The following is an 18,801-nucleotide window of genomic DNA, read 5'->3' on the forward strand; positions in this document are numbered from 1 at the left end:
ATAACAGATCCGAAGGTGGGTGGGACAATGGCTGAAGGCCAAGGAAAAGGAGAATGTTTATATTAAACAGTCTTCAGAATATTCTTTGCTGTTGGATGTTTCCTTTGAGGCCAGTGGTTTGGCGGCCTACTTACTTGTCCTCTGTGTCAGACTGTGAGGGGTATTATGTGCTTGTGATCCAGGATGCGTGTTACCTCAGATTAGGTAAGGCTTTCCAGAAATGAGACCAGAGAGGTGACTGAGGGGAATCTGAAGACTCCTGCTGATTCTTTTCATCCACTGGCTGATTAAAGTTTACCTCTTAAAGGGGTGTTCAGAGGTTGTTTCTGTTTTTGCTTTTTCCCCTCTGAAGAAAGACATTACGGAAAATTGGACTATAATCCGATAACTCGAAATGAAATTCTTCACATTTTCTCAAGGAATTTTGAATGTGAGCCATCTATGCTTTTGAACAGATGGAGCTACATATCATACCATAGTGATGGAAAATAGATACATTCAAATATTAAGCTGTTCATCTCTTGAAAATATCTTTGTAAAATTGAATGATATTTTGGTGAACCATTTTCTTAAAGGAGAGTATCAAGTTGACCGAAAAAAAAATGCTTAAAAAAAAAAAGAAAGAAAATTTTGTTCTGCCAAAATATGTATAGGACCAAAAACATACCTAATTTATATGACACCCACAGTGGGTCATTTGCTAACACCTCACCCTCTTCTGTACAACAAAACTACTTTCTGTAATACTCATGAAATTAAATGAATAATATTAGTCTGTGAACACTGTCTTTTATTGAATTTCATATGTGCAATCATACCAGTAAAATTAAATAAATCTAAAAAGTTAACCTACTACCTCAAGCATTTAAAACCCTTCCATTATATACTCTCATTCAGGTATGTGACATTTATGCAGATATAATAAACATACACAGAGTAATATGGGGAAACTATATGTTATACCTATATTTCTCCAAGTTTAAAGCCCCTAAATGATTCTAGAACGGAAAATTAAAAATTTAGAGTCAGGGTTTTTTCTAAATAAAAAAAAGTCTATTGACTCATAGAAGGAAAAAAAAAAAGTCACTGTTATATAGAAAGTGGTTTCATGTAAGTGTCCAAAGAAAGTTTGATTCTTCTACAAATGATAATAAGGATGGTCTGTGTGTTCTAAAAAAACAATGACTAGTTATTATGCCAGATTTTACTCCTGTCTTTGTGTTAAGGGTATATGGTTTCTAAGTTTTAATTTTCATAACCGCCCTCTTAATATGTTCTGAGAAAGCACAAATTTTTTGACACCAAAAGGCACATTTCAATAAACAATTTTCTGTATTATTGAAAATCAAAAGATACCTTATATTAGTAGCTTTCATTCATTTTGAAGGAACTGTTCTGTAGTCTTCCTATAGATTTTGGCTTTGCCCTGAATTTTCCCTCAGAAACAGCCTTAAACATATTTAATTAAAGAAAATTATATCGTTTTGGTATAACAGGAGCCTCCTATGACCAAGTTATTCTTTCTGTCAGAACTAAGAGAAATAAAGATCCTTTCCTTTAAATCATGAAGGAGTAGTTTTAGACTAATTTTTCCTGTCCCAGGAAATTTGTTTTCCAGTAGGAAATTTGAAACTATTGAATTAGGTACTAAATTGATCTAAATTTCCACTAATAAACCTAGTAGATCTCACTTGGTGGTTTTCCTCAGATTACTTCCTTATGATAAATTTAATTGTGAGCCTTGACACCTGAGATAGTCCAACTGTTTTGTTTTCTTTCCACAGAAAATATTACAGCAGAGCATATTGTGAGTAATGACAGCTCGGATAGCGATGATGAATCACAAGAACCCAAAGGTAAGGGAATTTCTCTGGCAGAGGTCCATTAGAAAAGAATATGAATGTTGTGTCTGATTGTCTCACTGAGTGCTATTGAATTGTAGCTTTCAGTTCACAGAGAAAATCAATGTTGTATGTGTAATAAAATGTACAACAGAAATATCCCTTACTCTTTTCTTTTTAATAGCTCAAAATGTTATCCATGGGACAAATGGAGAATAAACTAAGACGGTAGAAGTAACGAATTCTAGGTCTGATTAGAGCACCAGGCTTCTTGGCATGAAAATTGTGATATAGGCATATTTTCTAAGTTTATTTATTTATTTTGAGAGAGAGAGAGAGAGAGAGTGCACACAAGCAGGAGAGAGGCAGAGAGAGAGAGAGAGAGAGAGAAAGAGAGAGAGAGAGAGAGAGAGAATCCCAAGCAGGCACTGTCGGCACAGAGCCCAACGTGGGGCATAATCCCACAAACCGTGAGATCACAACCTGAGCCCAGATCAAGAGTTGGACACTTAACCAGCTGAGCCACCCAGGCACCCTCTTATGGGAACATTTTTACATGGCTTTAAGTTAAAATTTTATCTTGAAAATTTTTATTATTGATAAAGTATCATGTGAAAACTTCTTCACACTCCCTGAGCCTTACCCCATTGTCAGCAATCTATCTTTTAGGAAGAGATCGGTGATAAAGTGGGGGAGAATTATCAAGAACTTTTTATTGTATATGTTATTTCTGAGTACAAATGAGTTCTTTCACGCTTCGACAAGGCAGCTTTGAGCTTGGTGTGGATCAGGACATCAATGATGAAGTCGGGGCAGGGACAAGGTGAGGATCAGGGATATTTGTTGCCAATGTTATGTGGTAAATGGAGTGATTTTTACATTTTATAACAACTGGGTAAACATCCTACAACAGTTTGAATATGATCACCTAGATTTTAGAAGATATTAAGTGTTTTCTTGCTCTAAAGTTCAAGAATTCCTCCAGCCGTGGTGTAGATGTTGGAAGAGCCCGTTTAATCCTTGCTGCAAATCAGCATTTTCACGCCTGAGCTGTGACTTACTCATCAGATGAGTTTGTATAACCTAGGAGAAAGCTACCTTCTCTGCAAAATTCAGCAGCTACACAAGCCCACAGCTTGGCTAGCATGTAGTTTCTTTTAACATTTTTTAAAAAATAACCTTTCCCTGGGCAGACAGAGCTTTCCACCAGGCACTAAGTTTGACCACTGCTCGGTCTGCACTTCAGTCTCAATTTGCCCACTGTCCGCTGCTTCACGCAGTCAGTGATTTGCCTCATTACGTATAGTAGCCAGGTCCTTAGGCAGGAACCCTGAAAGAACCCTGCGCTGGAAAGAACTCAGTCCTAATTCCCTCTCCTTCATAGTTTTAATTTTAATTTTTTTAGTTGTTCAGGTCTTCAGGTCTTTTTATTATTATTATTATTATTATTATTATTATTATTATTATGAATTTCCTTTTAATGAAGGGAGCTAGCCAGTACAAAGGGAATAGACAGCATATGTCTAACATTTCTAGAACTGATATTGACATAAGGACTATCAGGTAGACATAATAATGGCTTGTTAATTATGAAGTAAATTACTATAGACGGTCAGTGCATTTGATCACCTCTGGTTACCCTAGGGCTGAGAAGTTCAAAGACCCTTTGAACATGGCTGCTTTGGTTTTAGTACCAGCCTAGTTTGGTGAAGGCTGTTGAGGATTATTTGGGGATTTCTAGTATTAGCTCTTAATATTCATTTTCTTCCTTTTAAATAAAATGTTTTTACAGTAGTTTTAGATTGACAACAAAATTGAGCGAAAAGAACAGAGAGTTCCCATATACTTCCTGAAGCCACACACACACAGAGCCTCCCCCACTATCAACATCCTATATCAGAGTGGTACATTTGTTATAATCCATGAACCTACATTGACACATCATTATCACCCCAAGTCCAAACTTTAGGATTTACTCTTGGTATCATATATTCTGTAGGTTTTCACAAACGTATAATGACATGTATCTACCATTATAGTTTGATGCAGAGTACTTTCACTGCCTTAAACATCCCTCTGTGTTGTTTATTCATCCCTCTACCCCCACCCCACCCCAACCTCTGGCAACCACTCGTATTTTTACTATCTTCATAGTTTTGCTTTTTCCAGAATGTCATATTGTTGGAATCATACAGAGTATAGCCTTTTCATATTGACTTCTTTCACTTAGTAATATGCATTTTAATTTCCTCCATGTCTTTTCATGGCTTGAGAGCTCTTTTTTGTTTGTGTTGGTTTTGTTTTGATTTGTTTGTAGCACTGAGTAACATTCCAATGTCTGGATGTACCAGTTTATTTATCCATTCACCTATTGAAGGGCATCTTATTTTCTTCCAATTTTTGACAAATATGAATAAAGCTGCTACAAATGCTCATGTTCAAATTTTGTGTAGATATGTTTTCAACTCCTTTGGGTAAAAACCAAGAAACATGATTGCTAGATCATGTGATGGGCGTATAATTTAGTTTTGTAGAAACTTCCAGGGGTGCCTGGGTGGCTCAGTTGATTGGGCATCTGACTCTTGATCTCAGCTCAGGTCCTTTTTTTGTTTTTTGGGGTGTATTTTTTTGTATTTTTTTAAAATTAAATTCGAGTTAGTTAACACACAATGTAGTATTGGTTTCAGGAGTAGAGCCCAGTGATTCATGACTTACATATAACACCCAGTGCTTATCTCAACAAGTGCCCTCCTTCCTTAATGCTCGTCTCTAATTTAGCCCATCCTGCCATCCACCTCCCCTCCAGCAACCCTCAGTTTGTTTTCTGAACTTAAGAGTCTCTTATATATTCTACACAATATTCTATTGTGTATATATGCACACACACAATAGAATATCACTCAGCGATCAAAAAGAATGAAATCTTGCCATTTGCAATGATGTGGATGGAGCTAGAATGTATTATGCTAAGCAAAATAAGTCAATGAGAGAATTCCACTCATATGTGGACTTAAGAAACTAAACAGATGAACATATGAGAGTGGCTGGAAAGAGAGAGGGAAATAAACCATGAGAAACTCTTAATGATAGAGGACAAACTGTGAGTTGATGGAGGGAGTTGGGTGGGAGATGGGCTAGCCAGGTGATATGATGGGTATTTAGGATTGTGGGTGTTGCATGTAAATGATGAATCACTGAATTCTATTTCTGAAACCAGTGTTGTACTGTATGTTAACTAACTAGAATTTAAATAAAATTTTGAAAAGACAAAAAAAAAAGAGTCTCTTATGGTTTGCCTCCCTCTGTTTTTATCTTATTTTTCCTTCTCTTCCCCTATGTTCATCTGTTTTGTTTCTTTTTTTTTTTTAATTTTTTTAACATTTATTTATTTTTGAGAAGAGAGAGAGCATGAGCAGGAGAGGAGAGAGAAAGAGGGAGACACAGAATCTGAAACAGGCTCCAGGCTCTGAACTGTCAGTACAGAGCCCGACATGGGGCTCGAACTCATGGACCGTGAGATCATGACCTGAGCCGAAGTCGGATGCTTAACCGACTGAGCCACCCAGGTGCCCCATCTGTTTTGTTTCTTAAAGTCCACATATGAGTGAAATCATATGATATTTGTCTTTCTCTGACTGGCGTATTTCACTGAGCATAATATATTCTAGTTCCACCCAGGTTGTTGCAAATGGCGAGATTTTGGTTTTTTTGATCACCGAGTAACATTCCATTGTGTGTGTATGTATATGTATATACATATCACATCCTCTTTATCCATTCATCAGTCGATGGACATTTGGGTTCTTTCCGTTATTTGGCTATTGTTGATAGTGCTGCTATAAACATTGGGATGCATGTGCCCTTTCAAATCAGCATTATTTTATGCTTTGGATAAATACCTAGTAGTGCAATTGCTGGGTCATAGGGTAGTTCTACTTTTAATTTTTTGAGGAATCTCCATACTGTTTTCCAGAGTGGCTGCACTAGTTTGCATTCCCACCAACAGTAAAATCAGTGATCTCGGCTCAAGTCTTGATCTCACCTCCAGTCATGATCTCAGCGTTGTGAGTTTGAGCCCCACATTGGGCTCTGTGTTGGATGTGAAGGCTACTTGAAAGAGAGAGAGAGAGAGAGAGAGAGAGAGAGAGAGAGAGAGAAAGAAAGAAAGAAAGAAAGAAAGAAAGAAAGAAAGAAAGAAAGAAACCTCCCAAGTGGCTGTACTGATTTGCATTCCCATGAGCATGTATAAGTGTTCCTGTTGCTTCATATCCTCACCAGCATTCAGTAATGCCAGTGTTTACAATTTGCATATTTCTAATAGATGTGTAGTGTTATCTCATTGTTGCTTAATTTGTATTTCCCCGATGACATATGATGTGGAGCATCTTTTCATGTGCTTACTTGCCATTTCTGTGTCTTCTTTGGTGAGGTGTCTGTTACCCATTTTTTAAATTGGGATGTTTGTTTTCTTATTTTGAATTTTAAGAGTTCTTTGTACATTTTGGATAACAGTCCTTTCTTAAATGTCTTCTGCAAATATTTTCCCCCAGTCCGTGTCTTGTCTTCTCATTGTCTTGAGGCTTCTTCATTTTTCGTCTTATGATTTTGAGCAAGGTATTCAGGGATTTTCAACTTTGGTTTCTTCAAATCTATACTGGCATCATTTTACTTGCTCTCATAGAATTGTTATAATTATCAAATTGCAAATGCATACTAAGGACTTTAAGTTGTAAAAGACTATGCAAATAGAAATGTGCTTAGTATTATAACTAAAACAGTAGATTATGATTTATATGTTGAAGCCTGGGTTTGTCCCACAAATGATGCCATTTCTAAATGTCTCATAAGGACAGTGGATTTTCTAGTGCACAGTGTTTATTTAATAATAGCAATAATGATGATGATGATGGTAATTATGATGGTGCAAAAGAAGGAAGAGGAGGAGAAGGGAGGAAAGAGGAAGAAGGAGAAAAGGAGAGGGAGGTGGAAGAGGAGGAGGAAGCTACAAATTACTGATTATCTTATTCATATCCTGTGTAACTGAAGATATAAATCATTCACTTTATTATTTATTTATTTATTTATTTATTTATTTATTTATTTATTTATTTTTGAGAGAGAGTGCATGCAAGTGGGGGAGAAGAGCAAAGGGGGGGGGGGAGAGATGGAATTTTAAGCAGGCTCCACTCTCAGTGCAGAGTCCAGTATGGGGCTCAGTCCCATGACTCTGGTATCATGACAGGAGTCAAAATCAAGAGTGGGACACTCAACTGACTGGGCCCCCGGGCACCTCTAAATCATTCATTTTATTTGTTTTAATGATTATTTACTTATTTTGAGGGAGAGAGAGAGAGCGCATGCATGAGCAGGGGAGGGGTAGAGAGAAGGGTCAGGGGGAGAGAGAATCCCAAGCAGGCTCCATGCTGTCAGCACAGAGCCCAATGTGAGGCTCAAATTCATGAATCATGAGTCAGATGCTTAACTGACTGAACCACCCAGGCACCACTAAATCATTCACTTTAAAGCCTAATTTGTTCTCGTGAAAGATTTTCTCTGTCATATTTGGCTTTAGAAAGTGTGAGAGTAGGAAAATGTATGTGTTTTTTGTATGTAGTCATCTGAATTCGTTCCTGAAAGAAATATCCATTCATTTACTTAGCTCAGTTAAGCAAATCTTTATGAGGATAAAAATCAGTATTTATTATGGTTTTATGTATGTTTAATTAACATTTACTAGAAATTATGAAGTTTGAACATAGACTTTTTTTCTCAAATACACACACATACAGTTTTACATATTGCATATAAAGAGAGTTCCCAGAAATCTGAACAGAGGGATGTAGGCAGGTGGGGTTATACTCGACCACAGTTTTCTGCGATTTGGATTGTGAATGAATCATATCAATGATAATGATTATGCAGCTGCTGCTGTCACCACAACTATCTCTTCTACTAACTAATGTTTGTTAAGAATTTAATATGGGCCATGCACTTTTCTAAGAGATTTACACAAATGCACTATCTCAGTCTTCACAACAGCCCTGTGGGGTTTACTGATGAGGAAATGAAGGCTGAAAAGAGTTAACTAGTTAAGCAGCGGAGAGAGGATTGAAATCCAGGCAATCTGATTCTGGAGCCAATGTTCTAAACATGGCTTCCCAAGTAACGGTGATATTTGTGTAGGTTTGAAGGAAGAAGTCATTTAAGACTGCTTCTTTTGGAAAGTTGCTGAATTGTAAGACATTTTAAAGCACATGTTTAAATTACATGGCTTTAAATTCCATACTTTACAAGCAAGGATGAAATGATTATTTATAGAGTGTTTATTGAGCAGCAAATATGCGTGTTGAATCCTTCAGGTGCCTATTCTCAGTTTGGATGATTTCTGGATGTTTACTAAACAGGATACGGAACGCAACTTAAGTAATGAAGAGGAGAGGATTATCTACTGTGGAATTTCCCTGTGTGTGTGTGTGTGTGTGTGTGTGTGTGTGTGTGTGTGTGTAGCCAAGAGAAAAGGAAGAAAAGGACTAGGGAAGGACAGAAAGGGGAAAGTAGCAGTTTGCCTGAAAACCTAAGCATAGACCAAGTAACACATTAAGAACATAACCTCTAGACTGACTATAGGTAAAGGATAAAGTAAGAAAAATTTAAGAACAAAAATTATTAACTGAAATATTTTACTGCATTAATTTATACAAATAAATGCTTGTTAAATCAAAAGCCATAGAGCTTCGCTCTTAATTTTTTTTTATTTTTTAAGTTTATTTATTTATTTTGAGAGAGAGAAAGCGCACAAGCTGGGGCAGGGCAGAGAGAAGGAAAGGGCCCCAATGTGGGGCTCGAACTCACACACTGTGAGATCATGACCTCAGCTGAGATCAAGAGTGAGATGCTTAATCGACTGCGCCACCCAAGTGCCCCTAGCTTTGCTGTTAATTTTAACGTTCAGTTGCCCAAAGATTTTTTCAATGGATTTGGGAATCTACACAATGGTTTTTTTTTTTTTCTTTTTCCTTAGGCACTGAAAATGAAGATGCTAAAAGGGAATATCAAAATGATAACCAAGCAAGTTGGGTCCATCGTATGTTAATGGCTTTGGTGAGTGATTCAACTTTATTCAATACCAGAGAAGGACGTGCTGGGAAGGTACACAACTTCATGTTGGGCTTGAATCTCAATACATCCTATCCAATATCTCCTCTGAAAGACTTTACCACACAGGAATCGTTGGATGAAGATGAATTGGATACAGCTGTTGCAGGTAAGCACACAACACAAAATCCATGTGTTTGTTTCTCCTAATTCAGGAGATCTGTATTCCTTTCTAGGGAGAAGAAGCCTTTTGATCATATTCAATATTTATTCACATATACTCAATTACAGCTACATCCATGTAATGTGTGAAGGGCTTCAGATTACTGTTTTTTTAGAAGAAGAACATCCATTAGACAGGAAAGGGCATAGTTATTTCAGCATAGAAAATTTTCATTGAAACATTGAGGAGGGATCTTAGATCCTCTCTGTAGTGGACAAGGTTCACTCAGAAAACAGGAAACCCTCTCCCTTGTTTAATTGAGAGGGGTTTAAAGTAGGGAAGTAGGTGTTTACAAAATTGCTCCAAGGCTTGGAAGAGCAAGCTCCAGACTGAGCTTCTAGAAATGATTCCAAAAACACTTTAGAATCACCCCCAACAAACGCCCACACAACTGTGCTTGGCAGTAGAAATGGCAGAAATGTAGCCTCTGTCTCATTTCCTCCTTTGAATCTCATGTGGGTTTTTCTCCTTGGCAAAGGACAGGTCTCAGCAGAACCAGTGCTGGAAGGGATTCTGGTAAATGGGGTCCTTAGTTGGCCATCTGCTGCCACACAGTAATGCATGCAACCCAAGTGCGTGAAATAGAGTTGAGTTCACCAGTCTCAGTGACCATCAGGCTGCTGAGTGTGTCCCTCCAGTTCTCAGAAAGGTTAGGTAGCTTTCTTAAGGCCAGGTGGTCAGAACCCACTCAGTGGGCCAAATTCCAAAGAATAATTCCCTTTATTCTTCAGTTCATTTCATGTTTCAAATTAAAAGTTAAATTTGCCTTGGTGACTAATCAATTCATAATAATCTTTCTTATAATGATTCTGTCATCTTAAATCTTTCTACTACATCACACCATCATTTTTTCTGTTAACTGCCCAAATGTCATTTCCCAGTCATTTCTGCCTAAGGGCATCAAGAGGAAGCTTCAGAAACTTAAGTGGAATTTTTCCAAAAACCTTTCTTCTACTCTTTGGTTAAGCATCATGCCTATAAAATATTTGTGAAAATTAGGGCATGACTTTAGGTTTGGTGGTGTTTCTCATAGTGCTGTTTCCATTTGTTGCTTGAGCTTAAGGGAAATTGCAAAAGCAGAAGTTGCCCTTGTTGTTTAAACAAGAGGAGTAGAAACTCACTATACTTTGCATTATGTTTATGGCATCCAAGTGTAGGATGTGAGGTATGGTATATTATATACCTGTAATCCAAATCCTTTCATACCTTAGCAATGATAAAAGTCTATCTGTGATAAAATCAATATCCCATTTGAAAATTCATCCAAAATTAAAAAAAAAAAACACGACCATTTATCAGTGACATTACTTGTCTTGTGGCACATGATTATACTTACTGCCGTTATAATCCCCATTCTCAAAGATCATTTAGAATTAGGAAGAATCTTTAGTTATAGTCCACTATAGAAAAGGGAGATCAAAGAAAATCGTTCTCATTTTCCAAAATTTATCAGCTGAGCTAGAATGGGGTCACAGACCTCAGCATTGCTCAAAAGCTCTTCCTTTCTGCTACACTCCATGTCTCTGTTAGTCATTGTTTTGCTGATGTAAAATGGAAGTTTCCTTTCTGTGTACTATATTACATCTGTTTTATGTTATTACTTTGATTCATTTACCCAGCATAGCTCTGTGGTTTGCACAGCATGAATTCTTCACACTGCATTTTAACAACTTCCTGGTAGTTTTGCAATATTTTATGTAGGTTCAGAGGGTTGCTAGATCAAATACAGCAGGCCTAGTTAAATTTGAAATTCAAATTATATATTATACATATAATATATATATTGTATATATTATATATATAATACACACACACACACACACACACACACACACACACACACACACACACCTATGTAAATATGGCCCCTGCAACATTTGGGACATACTTGTCCTAAAAAATTATTTGTTGTTTGTTTGAAATTCAAATTTAACAGCATCTTGTATTTTTAGTAGATAAATTTGGTAACCTTAGGAAATGCACGGCTTTTGTTATTTTCACCTTCTTTCAAATTGTTCCTCATTTTCATCTTCTTTCTTTCCTTTGTTCATGCATTTACACAGTATTTGCAGAGCACTTGCAATGTGTTTAGTTCTAGAGACCCAGTGCTCAGCAAGACAAATGTAATTCTCACCCTCATAAAAATTAAAATCATTTTTTGACCTTTCCTTAAAGTTTTGATTCATAGGAGGGATTTGTATACTCTAGTTAAGAATAATAGAAAAGTAGAGTAAAACTAAAACCCAGCAACCCTGATTCTGGTGGAACTGTAGGACACAGTCCTCACTTCTCTCCATAGTGCTTGGAGAACAGAGTTGTACATCACCTTATCTGACTCCTTTCTTTATTGGGTGCTCTTTGGAGGAAGTCTCATGATTGGTTCTCATAAAGTAAAATGAGGAAGCAGAAAAATAAATCGTCTCAAAATATGGTATTACATTGACTAACCATTCTTTTGTTGGCCTGTTTTGGAATGTTTTAACCGAAAATTGTTTTAAATTAATGATCTTTGGAAGGAACTTTAAATTTATTTCTTTGTGTTGTATCTCATAAAAACTCTATTTCACTCACTTTATATTTATCCAGTTGAGAAAATGTATACGGCCTATTGATTTTAGTCAAGAAGCCAGTCGGGTCAGTGATGAGCTCATTCAAATCTATAATTCACAGATTAACGTTGCTAAAAAATGACTGCAGTTTAGACTGGATTTGCTAAATCGATTAGTGCTTTTTCAGACAGCTCCTTACTAAGGTAGACCCTGTTTATCTCCTGATTATTTCCAAGATTTAGACTAACTATGTCTGTGGAGCTTAAAGTTAAAAGATGTATCATAAACTATAATCATCAACTATAATCATCTTGGTTCATAAAGTCTTCATAATGAACCAACTATAATCATCTTGGTTCATAAAGTCTTCATTAAAAGTTCTATTTATTGGGGCGCCTGGGTGGCGCAGTCGGTTAAGCGTCCGACTTCAGCCAGGTCACGATCTCGCGGTCCGTGGGTTCGAGCCCCGCGTCGGGCTCTGGGCTGATGGCTCAGAGCCTGGAGCCTGTTTCCGATTCTGTGTCTCCCTCTCTCTCTGCCCCTCCCCCGTTCATGCTCTGTATCTCTCTGTCCCAAAAATAAATAAAAACGTTGAAAAGAAAAAAAAAATTTTTTAAAAAAAGTTCTATTTATTATACACTTTAAAATACCATATCTTAATTAAAACATTCACTAAGTTTATTTCTTTTATTTTTGTACCCCGCCCCTATGCAAAAAAAAAAAAAAAAAAAAAACAGATTTTAGGAAAACCTTACATTTTGGTTTACCTATGATGATTTTGTTTTTACAGATTAAAATTTGAGTATCTTAAAATGAAAACAATCTCTTAACCTAAAAGGAGAAAAAAAAATAGTGTAGTTTTTGTGCCTATTACCTCACCTTGCAGACAATCTTTTGAAAATAAGAGAAGGTGGATTCCTCTCATTTGTTTACTTCAGAATCATTGTATACCTTTAGAACCTAATTTTGGAGAAGCTGCCCATTAATTACATAACTTCTTTCCTGTTTACTTTTGTGTTTATGTTATTCACTGTGACACATACCATCTGGAATAAAAAAATCGAGGCATGAGTTAATTTAGGCCAGAGTTCGATACACAAAGGGCCAAACATTTTGGTACATCATAAATTGAATCTGTGTGATGTGTTTATAAAATGACCGTTGCAGATACCTGCAGATACAGTATCTGCAGATACAGCTGAACTGCTTTAAGGAGGTGGTACGTAATTATAGAACCCAGCATGCTTCCATACCTATCAAAAAACCCGATTAACTCACTTACAGGTTTAGAAACCATGTGGGCTTAAACTATGGGAGGATATTCCTCCGTAGTGGTATTCATCAAACTCTCTATGACATTCTAGTGGATGTCATACAATAAATCGGGTTCAAATTCAAATAAATTTGGAAAACTAACAGCTCCATCCCCCTTTTCACAATGCAGTGGGATACTCTCATGAATTTAAGCAGACTGGCTTACTTAATGTGCCTCAAGTATAGGACTTGAAAAGCAGACTGGCTTACATTTGAATCCTGGGTGCGCCATTTATTAGCTGGACAGTCTTGAGCCCTTACTTAGCATAAGTCTCAGTTAACAATGGTAGAAAAGTGGGACCAAACTAAAAACCGACAGCCCTGGGGCGCCTGGGTGGCGCAGTCGGTTAAGCGTCCGACTTCAGCCAGGTCACGATCTCGCGGTCCGTGAGTTCGAGCCCCGCGTCGGGCTCTGGGCTGATGGCTCAGAGCCTGGAGCCTGTTTCCGATTCTGTGTCTCCCTCTCTCTCTGCCCCTCCCCGGTTCATGCTCTGTCTCTCTCTGTCCCAAAAATAAATAAATGTTGAAAAAAAAAACCGACAGCCCTGATCCTGATGGAACCGTAGGGCAGTGAGGTTGCAGCAATCCTCACAGTTTATTCCTTATAAAATAGAAATCATAGCTTACTTATAAAATAGAAGTAATAGTGATATCTATCTTAGAGACTTACTGTGAGGATTAAATAGCATCTTCATTAAAAAGAGCAGTTAGCCCAAGGCAAACACAATAACTGGCTATTACTTTAAGCTGTTGAAATCATATTTCTCAAACCCATTTGATCATGGAACTCTTATTTTGTGTAAAGAACATCTGTTAATATCTTGCAAAACTATGTTGTTTGCAACACAAGTAGGAAACACTACTTCCTGTCAGTTTATTTGGAAGGGTGGAAATACGGTGTTTAGTTATGTGCCACAGCTGGGAATTGGTGCACATAATGATTTGTCTCTCAGGTGTTATCTTGGATATAAAAGAGGAAGAGGGACACTACCAGTTTTATGATGAGAGGGGGCAAACCGAACGGAATATGAGAGAAATGGTCTGTTGTGGTAATCTTTTAGCGAAGATTTTAAAAAGCACTATTTATGAAGCCAAAGAAAGATATTTGTGATATCATTTTACTTTATCATATTAGGGGAAAATCACTGCAGTGTAAAAAAAAAGTACTGCCACTAATATGTTTTTAAAACTTTTGTGTTTACCTGTGATGAAATACACATGTTAATGTGGTTTTAATGATTGACAGATGCATGTGTAGGTAGCCTCTCTATATTGTAATTATTGCTTTTTAAGTTACCCATTGTATTTACTTTTTTTTAATTGTATATGTTTTTTTATTTTAGAGAGAGAAAGTGCAAGCAGGGGAGAGGGAGAGAGAGAGAGTGAGAGAGAGAGAGAGGTGGGGGGTGGGGGGAATCTCAAGCAAGCTCCACACTCAGTGCAGAGCCCAACGTGGGGCTCCATCCCATGACCCTGGGATCATGACCTGAACCAAAATCAAGAGGCAGATGCTCAACCCACTGAGCCACCCAGGCACCCCTTAAGTCATCCATTTTAAACCCTTTCAATTTTATGGCCATGCCGCTTACTGAACTAACAACATAACCCTATGCAGAAGGCTTAGACCCTGTGGGCCTGTCTTAGAATCCAGACTGTCACTGTGTGAAACTGGACCCCTTGGGTTTTAGTTTCCTTATCTTTAAAATGACACTCATAACCCCTTTTCTGGTAAGAGTATTATGGGGATGATAAATATCATATATGAAATTTCTAATACATTATAGACCCTCAAAATAAATGAAGCTGTTTTTAGGAGAAATAAAAGTACCCAAATAATGAATTTCAGCTCTTATTAAAATATTTAAAAACTAATATAAGAAAAGACTCACAAACATTCACATAAAACATTCACATATGTAATTTTTAAACAATAAGAATTTCAGAGGAATAAATATTAAAATCACATTTGATAATATATGTATTTTTCAGTGTTATAATTCTTAGGTTCCAGTTTCTGTGATGGATAGAAATTTAGAATCTTGGCTGGTAGAAACATACTTTGTCACTACAATCCATACATACTTGATAAGAAAAGAGAATTAACCTAAAGATAATTATTTAAAGAATAATTTCTTTTGTCTCTCCTTGCTCGCCTATTTATTCACCTTAGACATAGCAAGACTTTTTCTTTTTTTTAACTTGGCCCACATTTTCATTTAGTTATATGACCTTATTCTTGTCTAAACCACTCCCCCCATAGCCTTTTTTTTTTTTTTAAGCATATTTGGTTTTTTGTTTGTTTGTTTGTTTGTTTAAGGTCATTCATTCACACCCTTTCTCATTCAACAGTTCTGGGCGGTACGAATCACCTTGCTGTAAACTCTGTTCTGCTTCGTTCATAAACACACTAATATATGTTTGTAGCACTCACTTGTTATTCAGTATTTTAGGGATGAGAAATTTTAATAAATATGAGAGAAGAAAACACATGACTCTGTGTTAACTGTAGAAACCTAGAAGGATAATAATATTTTCTTAAGTAACTAAACCAAAGTCTAATTTAGAACTGTTTTCGATTCACACGGAATAAACATCAAGGCTAATTGTCTTATCGGTGCTTTTCAGCTTTTAATGATGAGGAGGATTGTGGATTTAATGGAACAGTAAGAAGTTAAAGATTTGCCTAACTTTTGGATCTCTTGCTCTTACAAAACATAATAAAATTCACTATATAGTCAGTATCATTCTTACTTAGAAATATATGGAGGAAACTAACATTCAATGGGTTCCCATCATGTGCTGAACATTTTCCTGAATAATAGGTATTAACTACATTTTTAGGTGATTCTATAAACACAGGTTGGTCTGGCCCTCTGGTTTTGATTGTTGCCTCTGTGAAAAGGCTTGCCAAGTGGAATTTCAGTGCTTCCTCAGAGATCATAATCACTCTGTTCTTTCTTGAGCATAATCACTCTGTTCTTCTTGACAGTCCACGTGTGAAGACAAGGGAACAGAACAAAACAATTACAGGTTATTTCATTCAGCTCAGATCACTTCGGTTCTGATCACATTCCTTTTTCCTGGGAAGTGAATGTGGAGCGCCACACATAAATGTGAAGAGTAGCATGTTACCATTTTATTCATAAAACAAATGATTTCTAGACCCTGCTACCTTTCGGATCCTCTGTCACCTCATTTCACTCCCCTCTGATACTGTAGCCACACCAGGCTTCTTGCTGTTCTGCAAACATACCAAGTCAGATTCTGCCTTAGGGACATTGCTCTGGCTCTTTCCTCTCCCTAGAAAAAAAATATCCCTCCAAATCGTCAGCTGGTCAGTTCTGGTCTTCTTCTCAAAGAGGTCTCTCTCATTTACCCACCTGAAGTTACTCCCTATTATATTACCCTCTATCATTTTCTACATTGCATTTATCACTACCCGAACTATTTATCGGTCACGTGCTCTGTTAGAACAGAGTTTGCATCTTGTTCAGCACCTGAAATACAGCCCAAATATTAGCAGACAGTACACGTTTGCTGAATGTATTGGCTGGATTATTTCCTTGGACACCCATCAGGGAGATGCAGTGCGGGATCCATTCACTCTACCACCCCCACCCCCCCACCCCCCGTTCTGTACTGTAGAGATGGATGTATTTCATCCTTCATTTATAGATGTCATCTACCTCACATGTCTGTTATGACTTAAAACCAGATAATGTATGAGGAAATGTTTTTAAGCCAGTAAAGACCTAGGTAATGTGAAGTAAAGCTGTTAAAGGGGTACATAGCTTAGAATTAATGCCAGCGCCTGAGCTAAGTACTTTACATGCATTGTCTCACTTCATCTTCACAGCACCTTTATTTGATTCTTTTACCTGATGGTACAGATACGGAAACTAGGAGTTAAAGACAATAATTCATTGGCAGCTGCTAAAGCTGGACTCCTGCCCAGCTCTGTTTGTCTCCAAAGCCTGAGGACCTAACCATATAAAACTTTATTCACAAACCTACCTTAAAAATATTTTGGGGGCACCTGGTGGGGGCTTAGTCGGTTGAGCATCAACTCTTGGTTTCGGCTCAGGTCATGATCTCATGGTTCGTGAGCTCGAGCCCCAGATTGGGCTCTGCATTGACAGATCAGAGTCTGCTTGGGATCCTCTCACTCCCTCTCTCTCTACCCCGCCCCCATGCACTCTCTCTTTTTCCCCTCTCTCAAAATAAATACTATTTTTAAAATGCATTTTTTTTATGTTCTAAATAATGTGAAATGGCCATTTAATTTATTCTTTTCTTTCTTCCCTTTTTAAAGATCCTGATGAATTTGAGCAAATATATGAGCCTCTGGATGTCAAAAGTAAAAAGATTCATGTAGTGGACAGTGGCCTCACATTTAACCTGCCATACCCCTTGATCCTGAGACCTCAGAGAGGAGTCGATCTCATTATCTCCTTTGACTTTTCTGCACGACCAAGTGACTCTAGTCCTCCATTCAAGGTAAGGAGAATTTATACAACATTCCATTATCTAGCATGTTCATTTGCATGCCTTGTAGATATTTTAGTCCTCTTCACTCCAATTTCTTATCCCTTTAGCCTATTTTCTACATTATGATGAGTAATATTTTAAAAACACAGATGTGATTTAATCACTTCCATTCTTTAAGAAATTTGTAAAATTTAAAAATTTTTTAAAGAAATTTGTAAATGATTTCCCATGACCCACATTAAAGTTCACAGTCTTCAACAGAACAAGAATGATGCAATGTATCTGATGTTCAAGGAAATGAGGCTGAAAGTTGGATGTTAGCAAGTAAAAGATAATTAAAACCATGCCAGGGGAATATATACTCTCAAGAAGAGGACATAAAATAGTATCTTGAAAATTTAACAACAACTCTCAGGGAAAAATAATGAAAATTAAGGAATTGGGGAACAGGAAAACTATGTGTGTATGTGAACAGGTGGGTTGTTAATAGAAGAGATTTGAGTGTATTTAAATGCTGATGCCTGGGAGTCATTAATGAAGATGTTATTGGAGAGTGGAGAGATGACATATATGATAGAGTCAGAGTCACAGTCCTGGAAACTTACAGGGGTGAGGAGTACGAAGCAGATTTAAAAAAATACAGTTGGAAAGTAGTATAGAAGTGTCCATATTGGGGCAAGAGGGTAGGATTTTTCACTGTTAGGCATGGAGAGGGGAAGATAGGAGAGTATTTATCTGATGACTTCTCACTCTTGTAGGAATTAGAAGTCAATGTTATCTTTTGAGAGTGAAAGGGTAGAGGTGGTGGAACCAGGGTCATGTGGAGAATAAAAGTCTGCCTCTGATGAAATGAGAAAAAGTTCAGAACAGGCAACATAGATTGCTCAGCAACACTGTGATATTACCCAAGCGAGATCATGAATATTATTCCCTCCACCTGGAACACCTCAAACTTTCTTTAGATGCATCTCAAATGTTATCTTTCTTGACCTCCACAGACCTAGTTTTGGTACAAAGGACTTAGTATATTCTTCTAATATGGCAATTTTCATGGTGTATTGTCTGTATTTGTTTACATATATATCTCTTTCACTGTCTGAACTCCTTGGGAACTAGAACACTATTTTGAATGTATGTTTTGTTTTAATCATTTGGTTCTAATTGTATTATTAGTGCCAGCCAAAGTGTAAGTAGGTCATTTTTTCGTTGGTGAATGAAGGAAATGTTATAACAGATATGGAGTTATTATCCCCATTTCATAGATTAAGAAATGGAAATTCATAGAAAGTAA

At 37.1% G+C, this 18,801-nt stretch overlaps 1 protein-coding gene across 5 annotated transcripts in view; it reads left to right on the forward strand.

The window, feature by feature from the left end:
- The window catches only part of PLA2G4A (phospholipase A2 group IVA), a 160,918-nt gene that overhangs the window by 120,704 nt on the left and 21,413 nt on the right, over window positions 1–18,801 (forward strand). For all 5 annotated transcript variants that reach the window (XM_040446617.1, XM_040446618.1, XM_040446620.1 and 2 more), the window contains 3 exons: window positions 1,785–1,856; window positions 8,863–9,105; window positions 17,335–17,519. In XM_040446617.1, coding sequence (XP_040302551.1) covers window positions 1,785–1,856; window positions 8,863–9,105; window positions 17,335–17,519 — 500 coding nt within the window. The remainder of the gene's footprint in view (window positions 1–1,784; window positions 1,857–8,862; window positions 9,106–17,334; window positions 17,520–18,801) is intronic.

Source organism: Herpailurus yagouaroundi, unplaced genomic scaffold (genome assembly GCF_014898765.1).
Source record: "Herpailurus yagouaroundi ecotype Mexico unplaced genomic scaffold, PumYag 195, whole genome shotgun sequence".
Lineage (NCBI taxonomy): Eukaryota > Metazoa > Chordata > Mammalia > Carnivora > Felidae > Herpailurus > Herpailurus yagouaroundi.